Source organism: Quercus robur, chromosome 12 (assembly GCF_932294415.1).
Source record: "Quercus robur chromosome 12, dhQueRobu3.1, whole genome shotgun sequence".
Taxonomy (NCBI): Eukaryota; Viridiplantae; Streptophyta; class Magnoliopsida; order Fagales; family Fagaceae; genus Quercus; species Quercus robur.
Window position 1 is genome coordinate 13,256,593 of NC_065545.1, and position 21,611 is coordinate 13,278,203.

The 21,611-nt window shown below is 34.4% G+C and overlaps 4 protein-coding genes and 1 long non-coding RNA gene across 10 annotated transcripts; 2 read left to right on the plus strand and 3 right to left on the minus strand.

Annotated features, from left to right (window-relative positions):
• Positions 1–1,324: 1,324 nt before the first annotated feature.
• Positions 1,325–10,808, plus strand: LOC126708280 (protein LOW PSII ACCUMULATION 1, chloroplastic). 6 transcript variants are annotated; one of them, XR_007649185.1, is made up of 9 exons: positions 1,325–1,631; positions 5,354–5,457; positions 6,046–6,181; positions 6,642–6,873; positions 7,087–7,244; positions 8,848–9,036; positions 9,278–9,374; positions 9,670–9,771; positions 10,449–10,563. XR_007649185.1 is itself a non-coding variant. In XM_050408080.1 (9 exons), exons 1-9 carry the CDS (start codon positions 1,395–1,397, stop codon positions 10,521–10,523), a joined length of 1,329 nt encoding a protein of 442 aa, XP_050264037.1. In that variant the 5' UTR covers positions 1,328–1,394; the 3' UTR covers positions 10,524–10,808. The 6 variants fall into 6 exon arrangements, 2 of the variants coding, with proteins under 2 accessions (XP_050264039.1, XP_050264037.1); XR_007649183.1 differs by having other exon boundaries at positions 1,326–1,631; positions 9,274–9,374; positions 10,449–10,808; XR_007649184.1 differs by having other exon boundaries at positions 1,326–1,631; positions 9,675–9,771; positions 10,449–10,808.
• Positions 2,609–4,186, minus strand: LOC126708281 (uncharacterized). Its single transcript, XM_050408083.1, has 2 exons — positions 2,790–4,186; positions 2,609–2,746 (listed from the first exon to the last, which is right to left on the minus strand). Exon 1 carries the CDS (start codon positions 3,950–3,952, stop codon positions 2,810–2,812), a length of 1,143 nt encoding a protein of 380 aa, XP_050264040.1. The 5' UTR covers positions 3,953–4,186; the 3' UTR covers positions 2,609–2,746; positions 2,790–2,809.
• On the minus strand, positions 2,609–5,068 carry LOC126708282 (uncharacterized). The gene is made up of 2 exons (XR_007649187.1): positions 4,945–5,068; positions 2,609–2,789 (listed from the first exon to the last, which is right to left on the minus strand). It is a non-coding gene; the product is annotated as an uncharacterized LOC126708282 (long non-coding RNA).
• Positions 10,809–14,103: 3,295 nt separating the features above from the next.
• On the plus strand, positions 14,104–14,785 carry LOC126709498 (rapid alkalinization factor-like). Its single transcript, XM_050409753.1, has one exon. The coding sequence runs from the start codon at positions 14,213–14,215 to the stop codon at positions 14,567–14,569; it is 357 nt and encodes a 118-aa protein (XP_050265710.1). The 5' UTR covers positions 14,104–14,212; the 3' UTR covers positions 14,570–14,785.
• Positions 14,786–16,011: 1,226 nt separating this feature from the next.
• On the minus strand, positions 16,012–18,793 carry LOC126709499 (heat shock factor-binding protein-like). Its single transcript, XM_050409754.1, has 4 exons — positions 18,334–18,793; positions 17,462–17,485; positions 17,352–17,394; positions 16,012–16,422 (listed from the first exon to the last, which is right to left on the minus strand). The coding sequence occupies exons 1-4, from the start codon at positions 18,343–18,345 to the stop codon at positions 16,277–16,279; spliced, it is 225 nt and encodes a 74-aa protein (XP_050265711.1). The 5' UTR covers positions 18,346–18,793; the 3' UTR covers positions 16,012–16,276.
• Between the last annotated feature and the right edge of the window lie 2,818 nt (positions 18,794–21,611).

Genomic DNA, 21,611 nt, shown 5'->3' on the forward strand with positions numbered 1-21,611 from the left:
AAACTCCAAAATCTGTTCCAACACAACAACTCCCCCCAACAATGGTTCACCAAGTATAACCATGATCGTGATGTTTCAATTGAGGACATTTTAACTAGCATAATATATTGATTTTAGAGAACTTTCTTTTTCCTTTTTTTTTGGGATATTATGATTATAAAGTTTGTTCAAAATTTGTGGGTCAAACTTGGGTTCACCCATGTTTATAAGTTATAACTTAGTTTAGTATCATAAGATTAAAAATTTTAAAATAAATAAACAAATAGATATCCGGCATATGTGTATATTTGAGTTTGTCTTGACTAATTTATCAATATTAAGATTCAACTCTCTAGGCAACAAAATTTTTTTTCCACCATGAGTAGGTGTTATAAAATGAAAAATACTTTACTAACTAAATTGGGTGACACCTACATATTATTTTGTTCTATCTCTAAATATATTTGAAACCATGGATATTAAGAGAGAGGAGAAGCTATCGTTTTGGTTCCCACACACACACAGAGAGAGAGAGAGAGAGAGAGAGAGAGAGAGAGAGAGAGAGAGAGAGAGAGAGAGAGAGAGAGAGAGAGAGAGGATGTGTATGGGTTGGGTTCGGAGCATTTTGATTATTTTCAACCCAAACTAACCTATGTAGGTTGAGAAAATTTTAATCCAACCCAACTAAATGGTAGTTTAAAAACCAACCCAACATGTAAGAATCGAATTGGATTGCATTGTCGAGCCTAAATTAAAATTTTGGATTTTCATTCAAATATTTAAGCCTATTGTTTAATAAATAATACAAGTTAAACAATTGGGTGTAATATTACAATTTCATAAAAGCAAAGTTTCAAAATAATCAAACTAACAAACTTAAAATACATATATTTTTTGTGGGTGAGTTAACCCAAACTGATAAAAATTTCTTGTCGTCATACAAATAAACTGAGTTCAAATCCCACTTACAACATAAACTAATTGGTGTTTTGACTGATGAAAAAGAGTAATCATTATAAAGTAAACTTGACCTAAATTAAAAAAATAAAACCCAACAGCCCATGAAAAAAATCAATCTGAGATGTAAGATTGAGTCAAGTTGGGTTGGACCAAGTTCGTTGGATTGTTAGAATGAAAGTGACACCCTAAGTAGGAAGGTGAAGATCCCTCCACAAATAGGTTAATTGCTTTGGTATCTGAAACGACTTCAACAGTGTGCTTGATAACTGTTGAAACGACATGCCATTTATAAGAACGAGATCTGAACCGTCACTTCATACAGCTACGCACAAACTCACGGCCCAGATTTTATCTGCAGGAGATAAGGGCCCCACTGCGAAAGTTGTTCGGATAGATTGGCAACGGTAATCTGTGACTGTACCCTTCTCTCTCTCTCTCTCTCTCTCTCTCTCTCAATGGCTGTGGCTACCCTTGCTCTTCACAGTCAATTGCTCAGCTTCTCAAACTCAAAAACAAGACCAAGACAAAAACTATGGCTTCCACACAAACCAAACCTTTTGAATTCTCAAACAAGAACCCATTTTTATTCCATTTCATGCTCTTCTTCTTCTACTTCAGAGTCCCCAGAAGCCAATGTAGAGACTGCTGAGTTCTATGTCAACTCGGGTCTCCAGCTCTTCTCCAAAGGACGGGTATGTCAACCAGTTTTCTTCTTTATTGTTTTTGCGAAATGGGTATGTTGGATTTTGCTGATTTATGTACAATTTATTTTTTGTTAATCATAGTCTGCCAAACTGCAACCTGGGCTCTGATTTTGATGACAAATTTTCTTATGGGATCTGTAGTGTTTCAATTATTTAGCTTGAATTGTGTTTCTCACACTTGAAAAGTTTGAGACTTTGAATTGGAGAGACGAGAGAAGGAGTGACTTTAGTTTTGCCCTTTGTTGGGAGCTTAAAATTTTGTTTTTGATATGTTTTTTGAGAATTATGTTTGTGAAAGAATCCAAATTTTGGTGCCATGTGATTGACTTTGAATTTTTGTGTTTCTGTTAATCTTTACATGGATTTTGTGTTATTAGTTTTATAAATAATTAAACACTTCCTGAGTTCCTGTATTCTCTTATGATATATTGAACAATTTAATGCAATGCACAAAATATTTCTACTGTTTAGGGTTGCTACAATAATCCTTTCACTGTTTTTTCATATATAAAATTATAGGAGATTTTTTCCCATTTCTTATATAATTGACTCACGCTATATTTTCAACTGGAAATATGGAGAATCATAGCACCTCTATTTTCCAACCTAAGCAATGATAAGCATCTAATTGTATCCATTTTATAAATTGATCTTTTGTTGTCCTGCCACCTCTATATCATCATTCTCCTGTTACCACTGCTCAATTTTTGGGAGTGATTCTTCCACCTATGGATTTTTATCTGACATAGAGATTAAAAGTTTAAATGCTCTGCTAAGTAAACGTTTTGAATGCTTTTTTAGATACTTGTTGACGCAGGACAACCAGAACAAAATTGAAATAACGGAAAAATAAAAGATATGACCTAGGAGTCAGCACCTAGGCCTTGCTTGGAGTCAGCACCAAGCGGGGAAATCACTAGGAGTCAGCACCTAGGGTAGACCTGGAGTCAGCACCAAACCAAAGAAAGACCAAACGGCCATTGTTTTCATTCATCAAAATATCAACTGTCTCCTCAAGGAGTACAATAGGTTGCTTATAAAGGATTACTAAACCCTAGTTCTAATTGGCTAGGAAACCCTAATTGCCTTATTACAAAAATACCCTTGCTGGCTAGGAAACCCTAATTGCCTTATTACAAAAATAACCTTACTTCTAAATTAAAATACTAAAAGCCCAATAAACTACTAGGACCTAAAACATAAAAATACAATTGACTTGCAAACATAAATAATATTAAATAATTATTCTCTTTCATCTCCCGCATCATTCTCCTCTGGTTGGAGAAAACTCGACCTCGAGTTTTAAAGCATTGAAGGATTAAGATGCTGACAAACAACACTTGCTTCAAGTTTGAAATCACCTTAGGGAGCATAGGGAAAAGAAAAACCTTGAATTCCACCGCATCAAACTCATTTGGAATAACAAAATCAATGTGTGGAATCAGTATAATCTCTTCTTGAACCTTATGAGTCATAGGAAGCACTTTGGTTTCAACCTCTTCGACTTCACCAAGATGTAGATCTTCAAGGACTGTGGAGGGTTGATTAGAAGCACATTCAACAACTTCAACTTTCACATCATGTGCACCCTCTAACATAATACTCTCTTTAGGCGCCATCTTTTCACCTTGCTGTTCTTCAATAGATTCATTTCCTTGCACGCTTGTTAAAGCAACACTTGTCGAAGCATGTACGTCTATGTCAACATTAGGCTTTGGTGTTGCTGGAGGATTCTCCATGACCAAGATATCACCATCAATGTTCTCTTCTATGGGGGTAGTAATAAGTTCATTATGATCAATTATCTTTGGTTTCCCAATTGAATCGGGTTGAGTCTTCATTTGCTTCATCTGAGCAGTCCTGTCTTGAATCTCTTTCATGAGCTTTACAGTTAATTCCGTTACTTTCCTGGTAGATAATTCCTTGGTAGATTGTTCAAAAGTGCACTGAGGACATGATATGGGATGAGGATGAGGAGTCATCGCATTTGCTTCAACTTGAAAAGTACCACACTGAGATCGGGGTAGATACTTAGCTCGATAGTATGGTGACAAATACTCATCACAAAGCCTTTCTTTCATATCTTCCCACACAGTAATGGCAGGTTCATAATCCATATAACGGAAACGTTCAAGATTCTCCCAAAACCTCTGTGCTTTACCTATTAACTTCGACTTGGCATACCTAACCTTTATGTTATCTGCAAAATTTGCCCGCTCAAAGAATTGCTCCATCCCATTCATCCAGTTGATAAAATCTCGTGGATAAGCTTCATAACCATCAAAATAAGGTGCTTCTAATATTTCCATGATTCTCTAAAATAGTGCGTCAAAAAATAGTTTGGAGCTGGAACAAGAACCTGGGCTGCTGTGATGTTCTCTGGACAGGTAGTGCTGGAACTGGGCTTGGACTGGTCTGTCACAGGCCTGGACTCTGCTTGGTTTTTTTTTTTTTTTTTTTTTTTTTTGCAAAATAATAAAATACACTGCTGGACTTAAGGAACTACAGACTTAAAGAAAGCAAACAATAGACTTAAAAAGAACGCAAACCACTAGGAGTCAGCACCTGAATCGTAGAGGAGTGGCGGCGCGATGTCTTGGGTCTTGGCATCGGTGGTGGTCAACGTCCTCAGCGGCGGTAGTTGAAGGTGAAGATGTTTTCGGCAGCGGTGGCTGATGGGTCAGCGGCGGCTAAGTGCTGGTCTGTGGGTTTCGGCGGCTGGTGGGTCAATCTCAACGGTGGTGAGTCGAGGTTGCCGATGGGTCTTGACGTGGTTTTTTTTCTCTCTTTGTGGTTGCAAGGGATTTGGAAACTTGATTGTGGGTTCTGGACTAGAGGTTTCTGGTTGGCTTCAAAATCTGGTTTTTTTTTTTTTTTTTTTTTTTTTTTTTTGGGTGATATTTTCTGGCTCTTTCCTGCGGTGGTGATGCTTCAACAGATCGGTGTTTGCTCTGATACCAAAACTGACGCAGGACAACCAGAACAAAATTGAAATAACGGAAAAATAAAAGATATGACCTAGGAGTCAACACCTAGGCCTTGCTTGGAGTCAGCACCAAGCGGGGAAACCACTAGGAGTCAGCACCTAGGGTAGACCTGGAGTCAGCACCAGACCAAAGAAAGACCAAACGGCCATTGTTTTCATTCATCAAAATATCAATTGTCTCCTCAAGGAGTACAATAGGTTGCTTATAAAGGATTACTAAACCCTAGTTCTAATTGGCTAGGAAACCCTAATTGCCTTATTACAAAAATACCCTTGCTAGCTAGGAAACCCTAATTGCCTTATTACAAAAATAACCTTACTTCTAAATTAAAATACTAAAAGCCCAATAAACTACTAGGACCTAAAACATAAAAATACAATTGACTTGCAAACATAAATAATATTAAATAATAATTCTCTTTCATCTCCCGCATCACTTGTGCTCATATCATAGTTAATTACTTGCCTAAACAATATTTCCTTCTTTAGTATAACTTAATAGATGTTCAAGCTACATGTATCAAGAGGCTGTATTGTCCAAAAAAAAAAATTCCCTACAGGACTAGTAACAACATGCCTTTGCATGATGTATTCTTTGCTTTTGTACATTAAGTACGTATATTTGTCGTTATGACTATCTCTTTGTAGTGGAGAGTTAGTCAGTTAACTCTTTATGCAATTATGTAAATGAATTTAATTTTGCACCCATGGCAATGGATTTCAGGTAAAAGATGCTCTCGTCCAGTTTGAAACAGCACTTAATTTGGATCCTAACCCACTGGAGGCCCAAGCTGCACTTTATAACAAAGCTTGCTGTCATGCCTACCGGTGAAATTTCATTTTTGTTTTCTTTTAGTCTCAACATTATTCAACTATGTTGAAGTTGCTTCTAAGGGGTTAAATGAATGGTCACTAGTGATCTCTAGTTCAAATGGCACATCCCCCTCACACAAGAATGGAGGGAGGGAGAGGTCATTGGTTCAAAACCCACTGCTGAATGTGTAACTTACCAATTAAAAGAAAGAAAAAAAAGGTGAAACAGATGATCAGCATAATTTAAATGAAATAATATGAACTATAGCTAAAGACGTTAGGTTTAATGCTTCCTTGGAGTTACTTCCACAGAAGCCATATAGTGTAGCTTGTCTATCAGACTCCAAAGTAAGAATCTTCTTTCAAAGGAAGGCCTTGATTTAGTCACAGGTACTTGCATATGGTTATTAATCAATCACATTGATCATATTCAGTTTTCTCAATTTCCATGTATTCTTCTTAAAAAGAAATTACCAAGATAAAAAGCTACTAAAAGGTTTTGGTTTGTATCTTTCTATGAGGTTAATGTTTTAAAACTCAATTTTAAATATATTACACATTGCTTAGCAAAGCTGATGGATCCTTTTTTTTTTTTTTGGGAAGAGGGGAAGGAAAAAAAGCTGCTGATTGTCTACGAACTGCATTGAGAGAGTATAACCTCAAATTTGGTACAATTCTGAATGATCCTGACTTGGCCTCCTTCAGAGCTTTGCCTGAATTCAAGGAATTGCAAGAAGAGGTTTTTTCGATGAACTTTGGCTACTTTATTTCTACTGCCCCCCCCCCCCCCCCCCTCCTTTCTCTTGCACACAATGAGAGCATTTCTAGCCAGCTTTAACCGTACATGTGTCTGTGCTTAGTGTTGTATAATTTGTTCATAGCCGGCCCCAAGCTCAGAAATAAGGAGGGTTGCAGTAGGTTGAAGGTTAACATAAAATTTAGTCACTTTATTATGAATGGATTCAGTACAAATTTCTTTTGGAAAAACTAGACTGTTGAGGATCTATACAGCCAACCCCAAATTTTAGGACTAAGGCATGGTTGTTGTATGCATACTCAGTTTTTCCTAACCACCTAAAAGTAGGAAGTGAGAATTTCTTGAATGGATTTTACCAATGATTGAACCCTCGCCATAATTCTTCCATCTATGGATTCAAATTCTTAGACATTATATCACTAATTATTTTTTATATTTACAGGCTAGGCTGGGTGGGGAAGATATAGGCTACGGTTTTCGAAGAGATCTCAAACTCATTAGTGAAGTCCAAGCACCATTCCGGGGGGTTAGGAGATTCTTTTATGTGGCATTTTCTGCAGCCGCCGGAATATCATTGTTCTTTACTATTCCCAGGATATTTCGTGCAATTAAAGGTGGTGATGATGCCCCTGATTTATGGGAAACTGCTGGAAATGCTGCCATTAATATCGGAGGTAAACATTAAGCCTTTACCTTCATACAAAGAGATTGATATTTGATTGAGATATGTGTGTGTGTGTGTGTGTGTACACGTGTGTATTGTCTTTGGTGAGTTAACCCAGGATATTTTGTTTAGAATAGTCATTAGTGCATTAGTATGATTGTTGAGCAAATATGTTACAACTTGCTTCTTAAAATGACTAAGCTTTTGAATCAGCATTCTACAGGTATCATTGTTCTTGTGGCATTGTTTCTCTGGGACAACAAGAAAGAGGAGGAACAACTTGCACAGATATCCCGAGATGAAACTCTATCAAGGTTGCCTTTGCGCCTTTCCACTAATCGAGTTGTTGAACTCGTGCAGCTGCGAGACACTGTTAGGCCAGTTAGTATCAACACCTAATTTTGCTCATTTTGTTCATATCAAAATATTGGTTGCATTTTGCTTCACCTCCACTTTTAAACAAAGAAAGAACTTTTATGTGATATAAAAATTGAACAGTTTCAGTTTTTGTCTGAAAATATCTTTTATTTTGTATTTTCATTAATATATTGTCATACTTTCCAGAGTGATATCATTGCAACATAAACTAATAGGTTTGTTTCAAATTAGTACTATTGTGTCATAGCTATAAATGTTGGTTTCTCAATATTTTAAAGCATCTCATGTGCTTGGAATATATAAGCTCAAGCCAAAAAGCCACTTGTTTCATTCCAAATTTTTAGCATAGCCTACTCATTAATTGATAGTTAACTGTTCTTTAACTTGTAGAAAGTTTTTTTAAAATACAAAAACAAAGTTGATGAAGAGCTCCGAATTAGTGTGTTCTATAGCTTGTCTACAAGCACTGGCGATAGGACAATAAGAAATATATGTATATATATATCTCTTAAGTAGGACAATAAGAAAGTTATCCTGGAACAAGTAGTTGAATGGACTGATTTTCATGCACCCAATGGAAATGAAGGCATAAAAAAGTTAAAATCCAATCCAAGTTGAGAGTTAGGAAATTCACTAGAAGATGTTATTTAGATTGAATGAATGCAAATAAGGGATGCTTATTGAATCAAGAAAATATAGAAAGAAGACATATAATTGAACTCAGCCTAAAAGTACAGTATAGAGCACACTGCACATGTAACTCCAACAGAAAAGAATCAAGGAATGACCACACGAGAGAGGATATAAAATCCTCTTTCTTGCCTTTGTTTTTGTCAATTTCTTCACCTAAGCCAGTTAGCACCAATTCTTAATGTTGCTCAAATTGTTCATGTCAAAATTTGTGTGCACTATTCTAAATTATTATTTATACACCAGTGTCATCAAAGTATTTCCTGAAATGTTGGTTGCATCTTGCTTCACATCTACTTGTTAAGTGAGGAACAAAAATTTATGCAATATACACATTGAACAATTTCAATTTTCTGAAAATCCATTATTCTGTATATTCATGAATATTTTGTCTTACTTCCCAAAGTGGTATCATTGCAACAAAAACTAATAGGTTACATGTAAATTAAGCCTGCATGTCATTGTATGATCACGCATGTTGGAAGCACCTAGACTATTTCTGCCAGTGATATTTATTTTACATTCTTTCCACTTTTCCAAACTTTCTGATGAATTAACATCAAATGAGGCATATAGGCAGCAAGTCATACATGTGGAGAAAATAAAAGGAATAAGTAGATGTGCTCAAAAATTGCAAAACCTAGTGGGCTTTTCCATTAAAAGATTTCATCTAATACTTGCAACTAGAGTTTCATGTTTGTCCATCTCTTTATGTTCTATTGCTTTCCCTCTCTTTTTTTGTTTATATATTTTTATTATTATTATTTTTTCTTGCATTGAATAGATTCTTAGTGTATCTGTTAAGCATAATTTAAATATATGCTAATGTAACTCATATATATGTGTGCTTCCTTTTCTTTTCTGTGTCTATGCTGTTTATGTCTGAAAATGTCAATGTTGTAAGGGTTGGATATAGGTTATTTTAGCAGGGGAAAAAGAGGCTGTTTCTTTGGCTATCCAGACGGCAGAGAGGTTCCGGACTGATCTCCTTAGACGAGGTGTTCTTTTAGTCCCTGTAATCTGGGGTCAAGGTACGGCACCACAAGTTGAGAAGAAAGGTTTTGGTGTCCCTCGAAAGGCAGCCGATGCTCTTCCTTCTATTGGGGTAAGATGCAAAGGCTCATATATAAAATTTCTGGCTGCAAGCATCCTTAAAATATTTTGTTCCTTAGTTCTCATATCATCTGTCATGTGTATAGTTATGTTTATTTAATGTCTTACAAAAATAAATGTAAAGTGTAGGTTAGATAATGGGCTGTAGAACCATGCATATTTCAAGCTTGCTTTCACATATTAAATTTTTGTTCTGTTCTTGACATTACATCTAATGGCACTATGGTAGGAAGATTTCGAGAAACGGGCTCAGTCTATAACTACAAGATCAAAGTTGAAAGCTGAAATTCGATTTAAGGCTGAGGTTGTATCGCCTGCAGAATGGGAAAGGTCACCTGCCACTCTATCTTGTCTGCATGCTTGTTTTGCCATCATTTAATGTTCCAAATGACAACAATTCTGTGCATTTCTTCATATAAGAGAAAAGAATGCTTCTCGATAATTTGTATGTTTATATTTAAGAAGTTTTTCTTTTTTAGCTTTTCCTAGGAGGCCAGTGAACATCCTTAAATGTTGTATTGCATCTACCATTGATCATATAAGCTAAAAATAAGCATAACTTATGCATTTTTTTTCCCATCTAATGATTTTAATATATATAGACTGATGAATTTTTCAAAACTAGTCTAGGTGGATAAGGGATCAGCAGAAGTCTGAAGGAGTTACTCCTGGTGAGGACGTCTACATTATACTGCGCCTAGATGGTCGGGTCCGAAGATCAGGGAAGGTAAGTACTTTGGGAGGAAAAATTTTGTTGCTTATCCCTGGATGGAACTTGACCCGATTTTAAGTGCCGTCCGTTTTTGGCTATAAATAAATTTTCACAAATAAACTGCCCAAGGCTAATTATTCTAGACGCTTCTTTACAATAATTATGATGGAGAAAATTCCAATTAAGATACCCATAAGTGAGGCTTATTTAGGTCGTGTTATAAATGCCCTAGCGAAACCTATTGATGGTCAAGGTGAAATTTACTTCATTTTCTATTAGAACGCTCAGTGGGTATCAACGTGGAAATTGGAACTTAGTAAGTGTTGGAGTAGCTAAAAACTTGTATGTTTTGGTAGCTGAGAGCCTGAGAGGCAGTAAAACATTGAAATTTTGAAATTCAACAAAACATCGTAAGCTAGGTTTTGAATTCCTTTTTTTTTTTTTTCTTTTGTGGCGGGGGGGTGGTGGGCGGGGTGGTACCCAGCTTTAGCATTTGATTTTCTCAAACTGATGATTAAGTTCATGTTGCATGCACCTCTAATATCGATAAGTGGGACAGGCATTCCAGACTAATATGCCTTAGAAATTTTTTGAAATATAAGTATTCTTTGAAGATTTTCAAAGACCAGTATAAATTTAAGGATACCTTTTTCTCATAGTCTGATGTTCTCAGTTCTGAATTGTCTTTTCAGGGCATGCCTGACTGGCAACAAATATTGCAGGAGCTGCCACCATTGGAGGCAATACTAAGCAAGCTAGAAAGATAGGAAGAGTTTCTTGCATCATCTGAGTCTTACATAACAGAATTTTGAGCCAAGACACATGCTATTTTTTACTCTATAATTGTTATGATAATTTCCATCCCATCCTTGATGATACCACATGAGACCATTTCTATTGTATAATTTTCTACACCCAGGAACCTATAGTTGGTCCTTTGACACTGCTCAAAAATCTTTTACATTCTTTCATTTGTCCTAAACATTAATGTATTATAACTTTTCATAGCAATTTTTGAAAAAGGAGAAGTAGATATTGGTATTTGGAAGTGATATGTGGTCCATCTCTAGGGTTGATTAAAAAATGGCATACTTGAGCTATGGATCTTGTTGGTTCCATATATATATATTTTTTCCTTTAACATCATCATGTCCAACACCGTCACGCTGTTCCTCTTCCCCATGTTTGGATTCTCAAAGAATTTCTTATTTTGGGATTGAATATTTTTGTTTTGAAATAATTTACTCCACAATATATTGATTAAAAAATATGATCTCCAAGTGTTGGTTTTCGAGAAAAGCTTGCTGCTTGTAACCTCTAGGTTCTTGGGGTGTGAATAATATGGATTAATCTCGTTAAACAGTCCTCCTGACACTCCCCTGGAGACAAAATTATATTTTCTCACAAGCATACTAAGTTAGTTATATAAAAAGCCGAGGAATTGAATATCGTGTAATTCAATTTTTATACTTCTTTGTTAGTGAACCTTCTGCATAGTATTCATTGACTTTTGCTGATTTTGTTACAAAAGATACTTTCTTCTTGACTTGAATATAAACTTATTCACCAAGAGTCTTGCAAGTTGTAGCTCAATTAGTTGCTGCCTTTTGATGTTTACAACGGAGACATCTTGTGTTCAAACCTCCCTTATCTCATCTATTTAAACTTATTTAAATAGTTAAACTTATCCAAATAGTTAAATTGGTCTAATTCTATTGACACCTAATAGTTTTAAAAATGGACTGGTTGTTCAACAAGAAAAAAGTAAGCCGTCCTTGTTCATGAATCTTGCTTCACAATGAGTACCAATTTGACCACCTACTTTTCATCCCAAAATAGTTCTTCCAAACTGCTATCTGATCTTAAGATAGTCAAGAAAGTAAACGATAGATGTTTAGAACTTAGGTAAAAAAGAACATGGACATCCAGAATTGGGAGGGCCTAGAATAGATTGAGATGCAACTTTAAGGCACTTGCTTCTAAATCTATTGTCACAAGCCTACCGCTTCAATTTGCTCACCATTGACCAAGGTTATAAGACAAAATAATTCACAACTTATAGATCGTAATTGGTACATCATTTTTATATGGTCCATTGATGATACCACTTTTATTATATATCATAATTTATTACTCAAAAAAAAAAAAACAATTATGAAATTTTCTATATCACTAGGATTATTGTTCATAAATTCATTGATTACAAACTTTTTTTTAATATCAAACTTGCACTCTCTTTCAATTTTATTGCATTTGCATGAATCAAATTTATGAACCATTTGTATAGGCTTCAATTATTTGTTTAATAGCATTATAGAAAGACTTGAGAAATGGCATGATGCTTCCAGAAGCCGGTGCTGCATTCAAGGTTTTCAGATTCAACGTGTGATCGTGTGAACACGTTTTGACATATAAATATATATATATATATATATATATATTACTGTGCTTTAACTTTAAGTGACTCTAATTTTTTATAAAAAAGTTTTTATAGTACTCGTTGCAGCAGATATTGAGTTATGAAAAATTATTAGGTATTCCTGAAGTACCATAAATATGTACTCTCCCCTCTCACATAAATGGTAGGTCTCATTATGAATTTAATTAGTAGGACCTACCATTCACGTGAGAGGAAAGAGTACACATTTATGATACTCTAGAAGTATACAATAATTTCCCCTGAGTTATTGACTATTGAGCTTGAAACCAATTCAATTTAAGAGTATTCTATGAAGGGTCTGACTCGGTTTGGTGGTATTTTTCTGATTAAAAAAAAATAAAAAACTCGGTTTGATGGTAAGGATTGCGTAATCAATAAAAATTGCACCTATTTTTTTAATTAATGCGAAAACCGTAAATGCATTGAATTAAAGCTAATCAATCTATTATATGTAATAGTCAATATCATTTTCTTGGTAGGTTTTGAAGAGGCCTGGCATTCAAAGATCCAGCTTTCTTTACATCAATCTTAACAAGTTTGAACTCTTAGAAGAATCATATTAAAATTGATTATGAGCATTGTAGAAGAAATAAACACCCATGTCACCTTCTTTTTTTTTTCCTTCAATTCTTTTTATTATTATTATACGTTGGTTAGTTATTATTAATTGGGTCATGTTAAATGATGTCCTTAGGACAATTGTTAATAATCTATAATAGGAAAGTTTTGACACCATTTTCATAGGAAATATAAAAAGCTATCAACAACATTTATTATTTTATCACTCTCCCAATAAAATTTTTCTAAAAATAGCTAATAAACCAATGCCTTAAGGGTATCGGTTAACATTTTCCTTATTTTTAATATTAGAGTATTATTTAAACAAAACAAAACAAAAAAAAAACCTAGGACAGCCATGCAGCTGAGGGTGGTTGAATGGTTCATAGCATACCTGCTAATCCTTGAGTAGTCAACTAATGCCTCTTGAGTCTTCTTATAAATTAAGCCACTATCATCCACTTAATTACAGAACTACCATTTCATTATTGTTAATTAAGTAAACTTATGTGAGTGGGTGATATGAGAATCAAAAGGGGACCTGAAAATTTCTTGAACTCTCAATTGATTCATTTATTTTGTAATTAAATAGACATATTCCATCTTACATTAAACCAGGAAATAATTATTTTGTACAATTGTGCTATCTTTCATTTAATATTATATTACAATGGTTGATAATAATGTATTATAATTTTTCTTGCCAATATTGGCTAATTCCATTTAGACAATCAAGCAATATTTTCACAACAAAATTATGGTTAAAAATGTTACTTTTTTATTTAGCCTTGTCTATTTCCTTGATAAATTTTCAAGAAGGTTCTTAATGACACTTACATGAAAACGTAAGAATGATATTTATACCCAAAAAAAAAAACAAAGAAAAAAAAATTATTATATACAAATATTATTCAATTCCAAATTATATAACTTATTAATAGAGAAACATTGGGATGGAACCCTAGATATATAACCACCACAAGGGTGAAATGTTCAGAACATCAAAAGTTCATTGACCTCAAAAGTATATAATTAGAATTAAGAAGGAACAATAAAGAAATCAACTGTCTCATTTTTTGTATTCTAATTTTTTTTTAGAAATATTTTAATCACTTTGTGTTCGACCAATTGTAATATGTCATGTATTTAAGTAAAGTATAAAGTAAAACACCTAAAATGGGACGAATGATTTTTATTCTTAAGAATTTAGAATAAAAACATAAACATCATTATTAATCACTAATTAATTACACAAGCATGGCATTTTCGTAAATGTCCACAAATGCAATGCCATTCTTTGAGAACCAACTCTACTTAACAACAAATTGCCACCCGCTCTTGTCCCAAGTATCATACTTGTTATATAGAAGTGTTAACAAATCACAATAGAGAAAGATAGTCAGAATAGCCAAAAGAGAATAAAAACAAGAGCAACATCTAGCTACAACAACAACAACAATGGCTAACTCAACCTCTTTTATCATGGCCTTCTACATGTTACTGATCACAACCCTGATGATGATCTACTCCACCAACGCAAGCTTGGACCACAGCTTGAGCTGGGTGCCAAGGAAACCCTCAAACCACTGCCAAGGTTCCATTGCTGAGTGCATGGCCGATGGCAATGAATTTGACATGGACTCTGAGATCAACAGGCGCATCTTGGCAACCACTCAGTACATAAGCTATTCAGCACTGCAAAGGAACACTGTGCCATGCTCTCTAAGAGGTGCCTCCTACTACAACTGCAAGGCTGGTGCTCAGGCTAACCCCTATAGCCGTGGTTGCAGTGCCATCACTCAATGCCGTAGTTGAAGCTTTTGTTTGTTTGTTTGTTTTTGTTCTTTAATTTTCTGCAGGTTTGGTTTCTACTTATTTGTAATATAAGGTTGTAATAAAATGGAGGATTTAGTTAGAAGGGTTCTAGTTCCTCTCTGTTATTGTAGGGTGTCATATTCATGTCTCATAAGTTTTACTTTTTAACAGAACTATATAGAAGGATGATTATATATTACTGTAACTTTATGTTCTTTCACTCTTTTCATTTATTAGTTTCATATATACTTTGATTCACTTAATTTTAAAAAAAAAAATTATTGTGATTTATTTGAAAATTTTTAACTTTGCCCTGTTCTTTCAAAATCAGCTCTCAAGTTCCATTTGACTGCCAAGAAAGATGGAGAATCAAATAAACACAGGAAATCTTTCAGGAATCAACTGGTTTAAGATCCCAAGTCTTAATTTCTTTGCCTACGACTTTCAGATAATAGGCTAATCCAAACTATATGTATGTACAAGGAACTCAGCCTAAGTAAGCAGGTGATGATACATCTTTTTACTAGATATTTTGATGATGGTCATGGATCCATGAGTTTTCCGAAGCAAGAAACTTGAGCTGAACAGCAAAATTTAAATTTTCAGTATGGCGAAAATTTTGATTTTAAAGGTTCAAGATTTCTTATAAATTTGCCACCAGAAAATAAAGAGAATTCAACGGGTTCAGGAATATCATAACTGTTTGCGTGTGCGTGTGCGTGTGTTTTTGTTTACTTTTTACAATTTGACTTCATTTAAATACGATAACAGAAGCATGCATTATTTAATATAAAATATTAGATGTGCCTTAACTCATGCTCTTAGAAGTTAATTCAGTTGCTATCAGAGAGAAGTTGCTTTCTACAAAAGAAGAGGGTTTGTTACTGGGTGCTTTGGTGGTAAAAGAAGCAAGGCTTGAATTGAACGGCCCTAATTGGCACATCATGGTGTTTTCCAAATAAGACATTCAAGGTTGAAATTGCCCTGCTATCAAATTATCAGAGAGAGAGAGAGAGTTTGGATTGAACCGGTTTCAGCATCCAAGGGGAAGCAAACCAATCAGCAAACACTTTAGCTAGGTATGCTCAGAATATTAATAAATGTGTAGCTTGTATAGAGGACCTTCCTGAATTCCTACCGGAACAATTGAAAAATAATGTAGCTCGAGTGTTTTAATGGGAATGGAAGTCATCTGATTTTCAAAAAATAAAAAAGTTGAACACTCCAGCTTACAAAAATCCTAAAATTTATAATTCCCTACGGCCAGTCCCTGAATGTGCTTTTCACCTTCGAACACAACTATTGTCAAAAGCTGAGCAGACACACTTGAGATGGAATTTGAGCCGGGTATATTTGAAACTTGAAAACTTATAAAGCCAAGTTGGGTAATGTTGAGGAACAGAGCCACTTTCACTGCATGATCGATAAAAATATAATAATAATAATTGAAACAGATATTCATATTCATAACTTCCCTATTAATGTCAAACGACCAACACATTTCAATGTGAGAGAAAATAACTACTCCCGGCACTGTATTTCTGAAAGAAAAACAGCATTACATTAACTACAAAAACACATGAGGCACTAAATAATATTCCATAACAGCAGCGTTTTCATTCTCCAGAGTCCAGACTAATCGCAGACAAAGAAAGTGGGCATCAAACCAAACTCATCACTCCATGTAAAACATGCACAGCATTAACACTATGCGGAACCTTCCTCTTTCTTCACATCATCTAACTGTGGCTTGGTTGGGGGAACCGGAGATGGAGAGCTCTCCACGCCCATCTCTGCTCGTAGATCATTGATGCTTTGCTCCAATTCATTTATGCGGCCTCCCATCTCATCAAGTGAGTAGTAGTTAAGGAGACATAAAACCTCATCTTTTACCAGTTTTGCAGAAAAGCGATTAAGTACAATAACATCATACACAACAAATTTCCAAATGTATTTAAATCTGTTGCTTTAGCAAACTGGTAGACAAAACCAGGAACAGAGAGAGACAGGTTCCAACTTATTCTCCCTGTCAAGCTTCCTGCTTTAGGTGGCAGGGTGGGTCCTTTTTTTTTTTTTTTAATAAAATAAATATCCATGCATGTGTGGTCCAAGAGCATCATCTGCGTGAGAGTGAAGGTTTACTTACACTAATCCCTAGTTCCCTACTGATTATTCTTCACATATGACCTGTTCATATATCAAATATCCAGAATATGAATGGCCAGAAATCAGGGGCAGAACTAAGTTCAAGCTTTGGAGACCATCAAACTCCCCCCCACCCCCCTTTTTTTCCCATTCTGGTTTATTGGTAAGGTAACACACATCTAATAGATATTGAACCTATGACATAACATCACCCTCCATCTCATTCTTATAAGATGAGGAGGTGCCATTTGAGCTCATTGTTGAAATGCTTCCCCACATTCAGTGAACCTACTTCTCATATTGCAACCCAAGCTTAAATCACACACAATCCCCTCCCTAACCCCCCACCCCCACCCCTTTTTTTTCTTTTAGCTTTTTCACCCAATGCTAAATTCCCAGCTCTGACCCTGAGCCAATAATGAATTGTTTAAAGTAGAAATGATAGGCTACTTTCCTTTACATAAGATTCCTATATGAGAACCAATAACCATTAAATTTAGTCTCACAGCAGATTTAAATACATTAGGGAACTTAGTTCATTTGTAGTGTTCCTAGCCTAGAGAAGTTATTCACCATCAAGTTAACAAATGCAGCTTATCAACAACAAAAAAAAGTTAACAAATACGGTCAAGAATATTCTTTGTAACAATCGAGTCGGACATTTGTTGGAACCTTGTTTGCTGCAAACAAAATTTTGTTAGTTACAGCAAGACATTAGCTAAACATAAGCTCTATATTGTAACTTACCATCTGCTGCAGAAGATTTTGCACCTGAAAAGTTAATTAAAAAGGCATATCAATAACTCCTTAACAAGAAAAATACAAAAAAACAATGACAACAGTGAATTAAGAAATTCCTCATCTGTGCACAATCTACACCAATATTTATCTAATTATCATTGACATGCAAATGAATCACCATAGATTTAAGAAGCAAACACTCAAAACCATCAGTAATAACTAAGAACTTAATAGGTTCAACCTCAAAGAATATGCACGGCCAAACAATTTTATACAATTCAAATAGCTCAGACATCCGACTTCATCAGTCACACAACTAATAAGCAAAAAAAATTCATTTTGATCCATTCTTAAGGCCTGATAGAGTCCTTGGGCATCAAAAAGCAAGTAAGAACTAAAATGACAGCATTTATTTTTTGGGCAAATTATGAATTAACTCCCATCTGGAAACCATCACTAAACCTTCTAGTAGTTTGGAGAAAAATGAAATTGTCATATTTTCCATCCTAATTGATGGACTCTAGCAAATGATGAACAGAAGCCTAAAATCTAGTATTAAACACCATTTACAGCCAAAAAGACATGCAGCCAATTTTGCAAACACTTCACATCCAAGATACTTAAATCTGTGTTTTCATCTCACACACACGCATCACATGTAAGAATCCATAAATCACAACAACAAAGCGTTGGTTCCAAAACGACAGGGTCAAACAGTTATTTGATCCTAACATGTGAAAAAAACTAATTGGGTTTGTTCACATTCGTTCTTCTCTGTCATTCTATTCTATCTAAAATTCAATAAGCACACTATACTATATATAATACGACAGATTTAGTAACCATTTGCATTATTCAGAGAATGTAGAGGAACTTACAAAAACAGTCATATCAGCAGTGCTTTGCTTAGGATCTTCCCCATCATGTCCATCCTGCCCCAAAAAAAAAAAAAACCCTATATGAATGAAACAGAATCATCTCCTTCACAAAAGCTTCGAACTAAACACACATGACCCAAAACAAAATTCAACCCATCACCAATTTCTTCAAGCACTTGCATAGAGATTAATCCAAAACCAATAATAAATAATAATTTTAAAAAAAAAAAATTCCAAGATTTCAAAGCATGTCCCCTAACATATAATGGGAAAATTGCACATACACAACTACATTACACACACGAATTAGCCCTAAATTCTGAGTTTTTTTTTTTTCGGTGTGTGTGTGTTGTGTAGTAGTGAAAATTGTTTGTTCGTGGAGAATAGATCTAAATGCTTTGGTGAAATCACATTTTGGTACAAAATAATAGTGTTGAAATTCTTGAAACCCTAACTATACCTAAATACACCAAAAAAAATTAACATACAGAAATGACAGAGTGAAATCAAGAAGAAAAAAAGAAGGGCATATCATTTTTTTTTTTTTTTTTTGGTTCGGAGGTGAAGCTGTGTGGGTGCGTGGTCCGTACAGTAGCTACAATTCAATTCGAAATTTGAAAGCGCAGTGTTGGGAGTGGGAGAGAGATTTTTTTTTCTAAATAACAATAAATATTAAAAATTTTAGTTAGTTGTCACGTTGCAAAAGAATGTTAAAAACTAGCATCTCGAGTATTTAAAACTCGAGTTCCAATATAAAACTCGAGTTTTTTAGTGTTGATTTGCATGTGGTGGTAGCTGAGGTGGAGGAAAAGTCCACATAGAACTCGAGTTTTTAAAACTCGATTTCCTGTGTGGAACTCGAGTTTTAAAGACTCGAGTTCCATAAAGAGATTTCACACCCCAAAACAGAAACATGAAGAACACCAGAACAGAAAAACACTGGAACAGAAACACACAGAAACGTGAGGAACACTCTGGAACACAAAGGAATAACCAACAAATCAGGAGAAACACGAAGGGACAACAAATCTGAACAACAAATCAGAAATTCCAAATCAGAAACGACGGAGGCAGTGGCGGCGAAGCTCTGTTGTGTTCTTCTTCATCGTGTTCTTCCGTCCCAAGAGCGACGAAGGCAGGGGCGGCGAAGCTCCGTTGTGTTCTTCTTCATCCTATTCTTTCGTGGGTTCCTGTTCTTCATCGTCAGATCACTGCGTTCTTTAGGTCTCTTCGTCTCTGTTCTTGCTCTGTTCTTGCTGCGTTCTTCAGGTTTTGTGTTTGATCAAGTCCAACAAAAATCGAGTTTGTAAGACTCAGTTTTTGTTTTTTAGAACTCGAGTCTTATAGACTCGAGATCTATGTGGCACTTCAAGCCCATTCAGCAATTCACATCAACTGCAAAGCGAGTTTCTAAAACTCGAGATGCTAGTTTTCTTAAATCTTTCAAACGTTGCCTAACTTACTACATACAACCCCCTCACACCGTTACTCTGCAAATTCCCTCGTGGGAGAGAAGAATGAAAAATGGGAGTGGGATGTGTGTGCGTGCGCTCATTCTCAAATTGGTCCCCCTTCTTTTGCTACAATTACATCAAATGCCATTCCTTCTGAATAGTTTTTTTTTTTTTTTTTTTTTTTGGATCAGGAATAGTAATTAAATTAGAGCATTTGCATCAAACATTTACAAAATAGAAAAAAAAATGCTTCACTTTTACACATTTAATTTAACTGAAGTTAAAAATGTGTAAATTTATAAAGTTGCTACAGTTATTGTGTAAATTTATATCGATATTATTCATTTTGCATATAATTTTTTATTGTTTCTTTACGTATCTCGAGATTAAAAGAAGGGAGTAAATGATGGTTATTGTTTGTAAAGAAAAAAAAAACATTTTAAAAAATTATGAAAATTTGATATTTTAATGTTATGTAGTGTAAAATAAAAAATCTAATGTAAAATATTAGTAAATATATAAAATAGAAAAATTAAGTTTTTATGCTGAAATAGATGAAATTTTTTGCACGAACTGATGTTAATGCTCTTACACATACCTCCTGTAGAATAACCCTCATTTTGAGTTTTGAGAAAATTAAAAAATTAGATTTTTCCGATAATAATAGAAGCATAATATTCTAAATTTTGAAAAAAAAAAAAAAAAAAACTGTTAACCAAACCCTAATTACGGTTTGGTGACAAACAAATAATATTTCACCTAAAAATATTTCTAATAATGGTTAGGTCTGATTGAGGGAATCTTATCAAAATTTGGGATAAGTTTGATTTTGTAAAATTAACCCTTTATGTGGCTTAGGATTAATTTTATTTTAGACTAAAATAAAAATTATACCCCTAAAATTTGGAGTAATTTTGATTTTTCCCTTTAAAATTTCAAAATTTTGATATGTTCCCTTAACATCAGATATCAACTAAATTTGCTCCATTCTATGCATGAATATTACATTAGACAGTAAAACTACTAACTTGTTATAGAAAATCCTCCCAACTCTCGATCCAACCTCAACTTCCCATGCTAATAGGTACTCCAATTTCACACCCAAAAAAAAAAAAAAAAAAAGATTACTACGACAAATAGGTGTCATATATGAAGGATATGAATTAAAAGCAGGCAAGTCAAAACATCAATTTGTCAACTACCAATCTTGAAGGAGCTTCTTACATCACATTGTTCTTGAGGACCAATGGCCAAATCAATAACATGAACAACTTACAAGTTACTAGTAATTCCTCAGGGTATTGGTTAACAATTTAGTTAAAGAAAGTTTTTATGGAAAAAATAATAATAATAATAATAATAATAATAATAATTAATGTTTTGACAACTTTTTTCATTCCCCATAAAATAAATTGTTAATCAATACTCTAAAGACACTTGTTATCATTTCCCTATATAATTACAATCATACAAAGAAAATGTGTACATCACAAAGCTTCCCTTCTTGTTAAGCATTAGACCTTAATTCAAAACACAACTTTAGAAGCTCCTCGTATTAAAATCATTAGAACTTTCATTGATCTCTTTTCCTTTTATTTTTTTGAAGGGCTTCTTTGAACATCAATAAGTTTAACTAATATAAGTACATAGTAAATACTAAAACTCCATGGTCATTTTTGTCTTTTTAGCCTTAGCACTTTTTTTTTTTTTTTTTTTTGGTAAACAACGAATTATATTAAAAGCTAAGAACCAAATACATCAGGGGTAGCATTACATAATCTAAGCCAATACATTCCCATAGAATCAGCCAACAAAAAGGGGATA

Excerpts from the sequence above, each read along its gene's own strand:
- LOC126709498 (XM_050409753.1), top strand. The coding sequence starts at position 14,213 with ATGGCTAACTCAACCTCTTTTATCATGGCCTTCTACATGTTACTGATC.
- LOC126709499 (XM_050409754.1), bottom strand. Across the intron at positions 17,395-17,461 it reads AAAATCTTCTGCAGCAGATG|CAAACAAGGTTCCAACAAAT; the intron begins GTAAGTTACAAT and ends TTTTGTTTGCAG. Across the intron at positions 16,423-17,351 it reads CGACTCGATTGTTACAAAGA|TTGATGAGATGGGAGGCCGC; the intron begins ATATTCTTGACC and ends ACTACTACTCAC.
- LOC126708280 (XM_050408080.1), top strand. The coding sequence starts at position 1,395 with ATGGCTGTGGCTACCCTTGCTCTTCACAGTCAATTGCTCAGCTTCTCA. Across the intron at positions 1,632-5,353 it reads AGCTCTTCTCCAAAGGACGG|GTAAAAGATGCTCTCGTCCA; the intron begins GTATGTCAACCA and ends AATGGATTTCAG. Across the intron at positions 9,037-9,273 it reads ATGCTCTTCCTTCTATTGGG|GAAGATTTCGAGAAACGGGC; the intron begins GTAAGATGCAAA and ends GCACTATGGTAG.
- LOC126708281 (XM_050408083.1), bottom strand. The coding sequence starts at position 3,952 with ATGGAAATATTAGAAGCACCTTATTTTGATGGTTATGAAGCTTATCCA.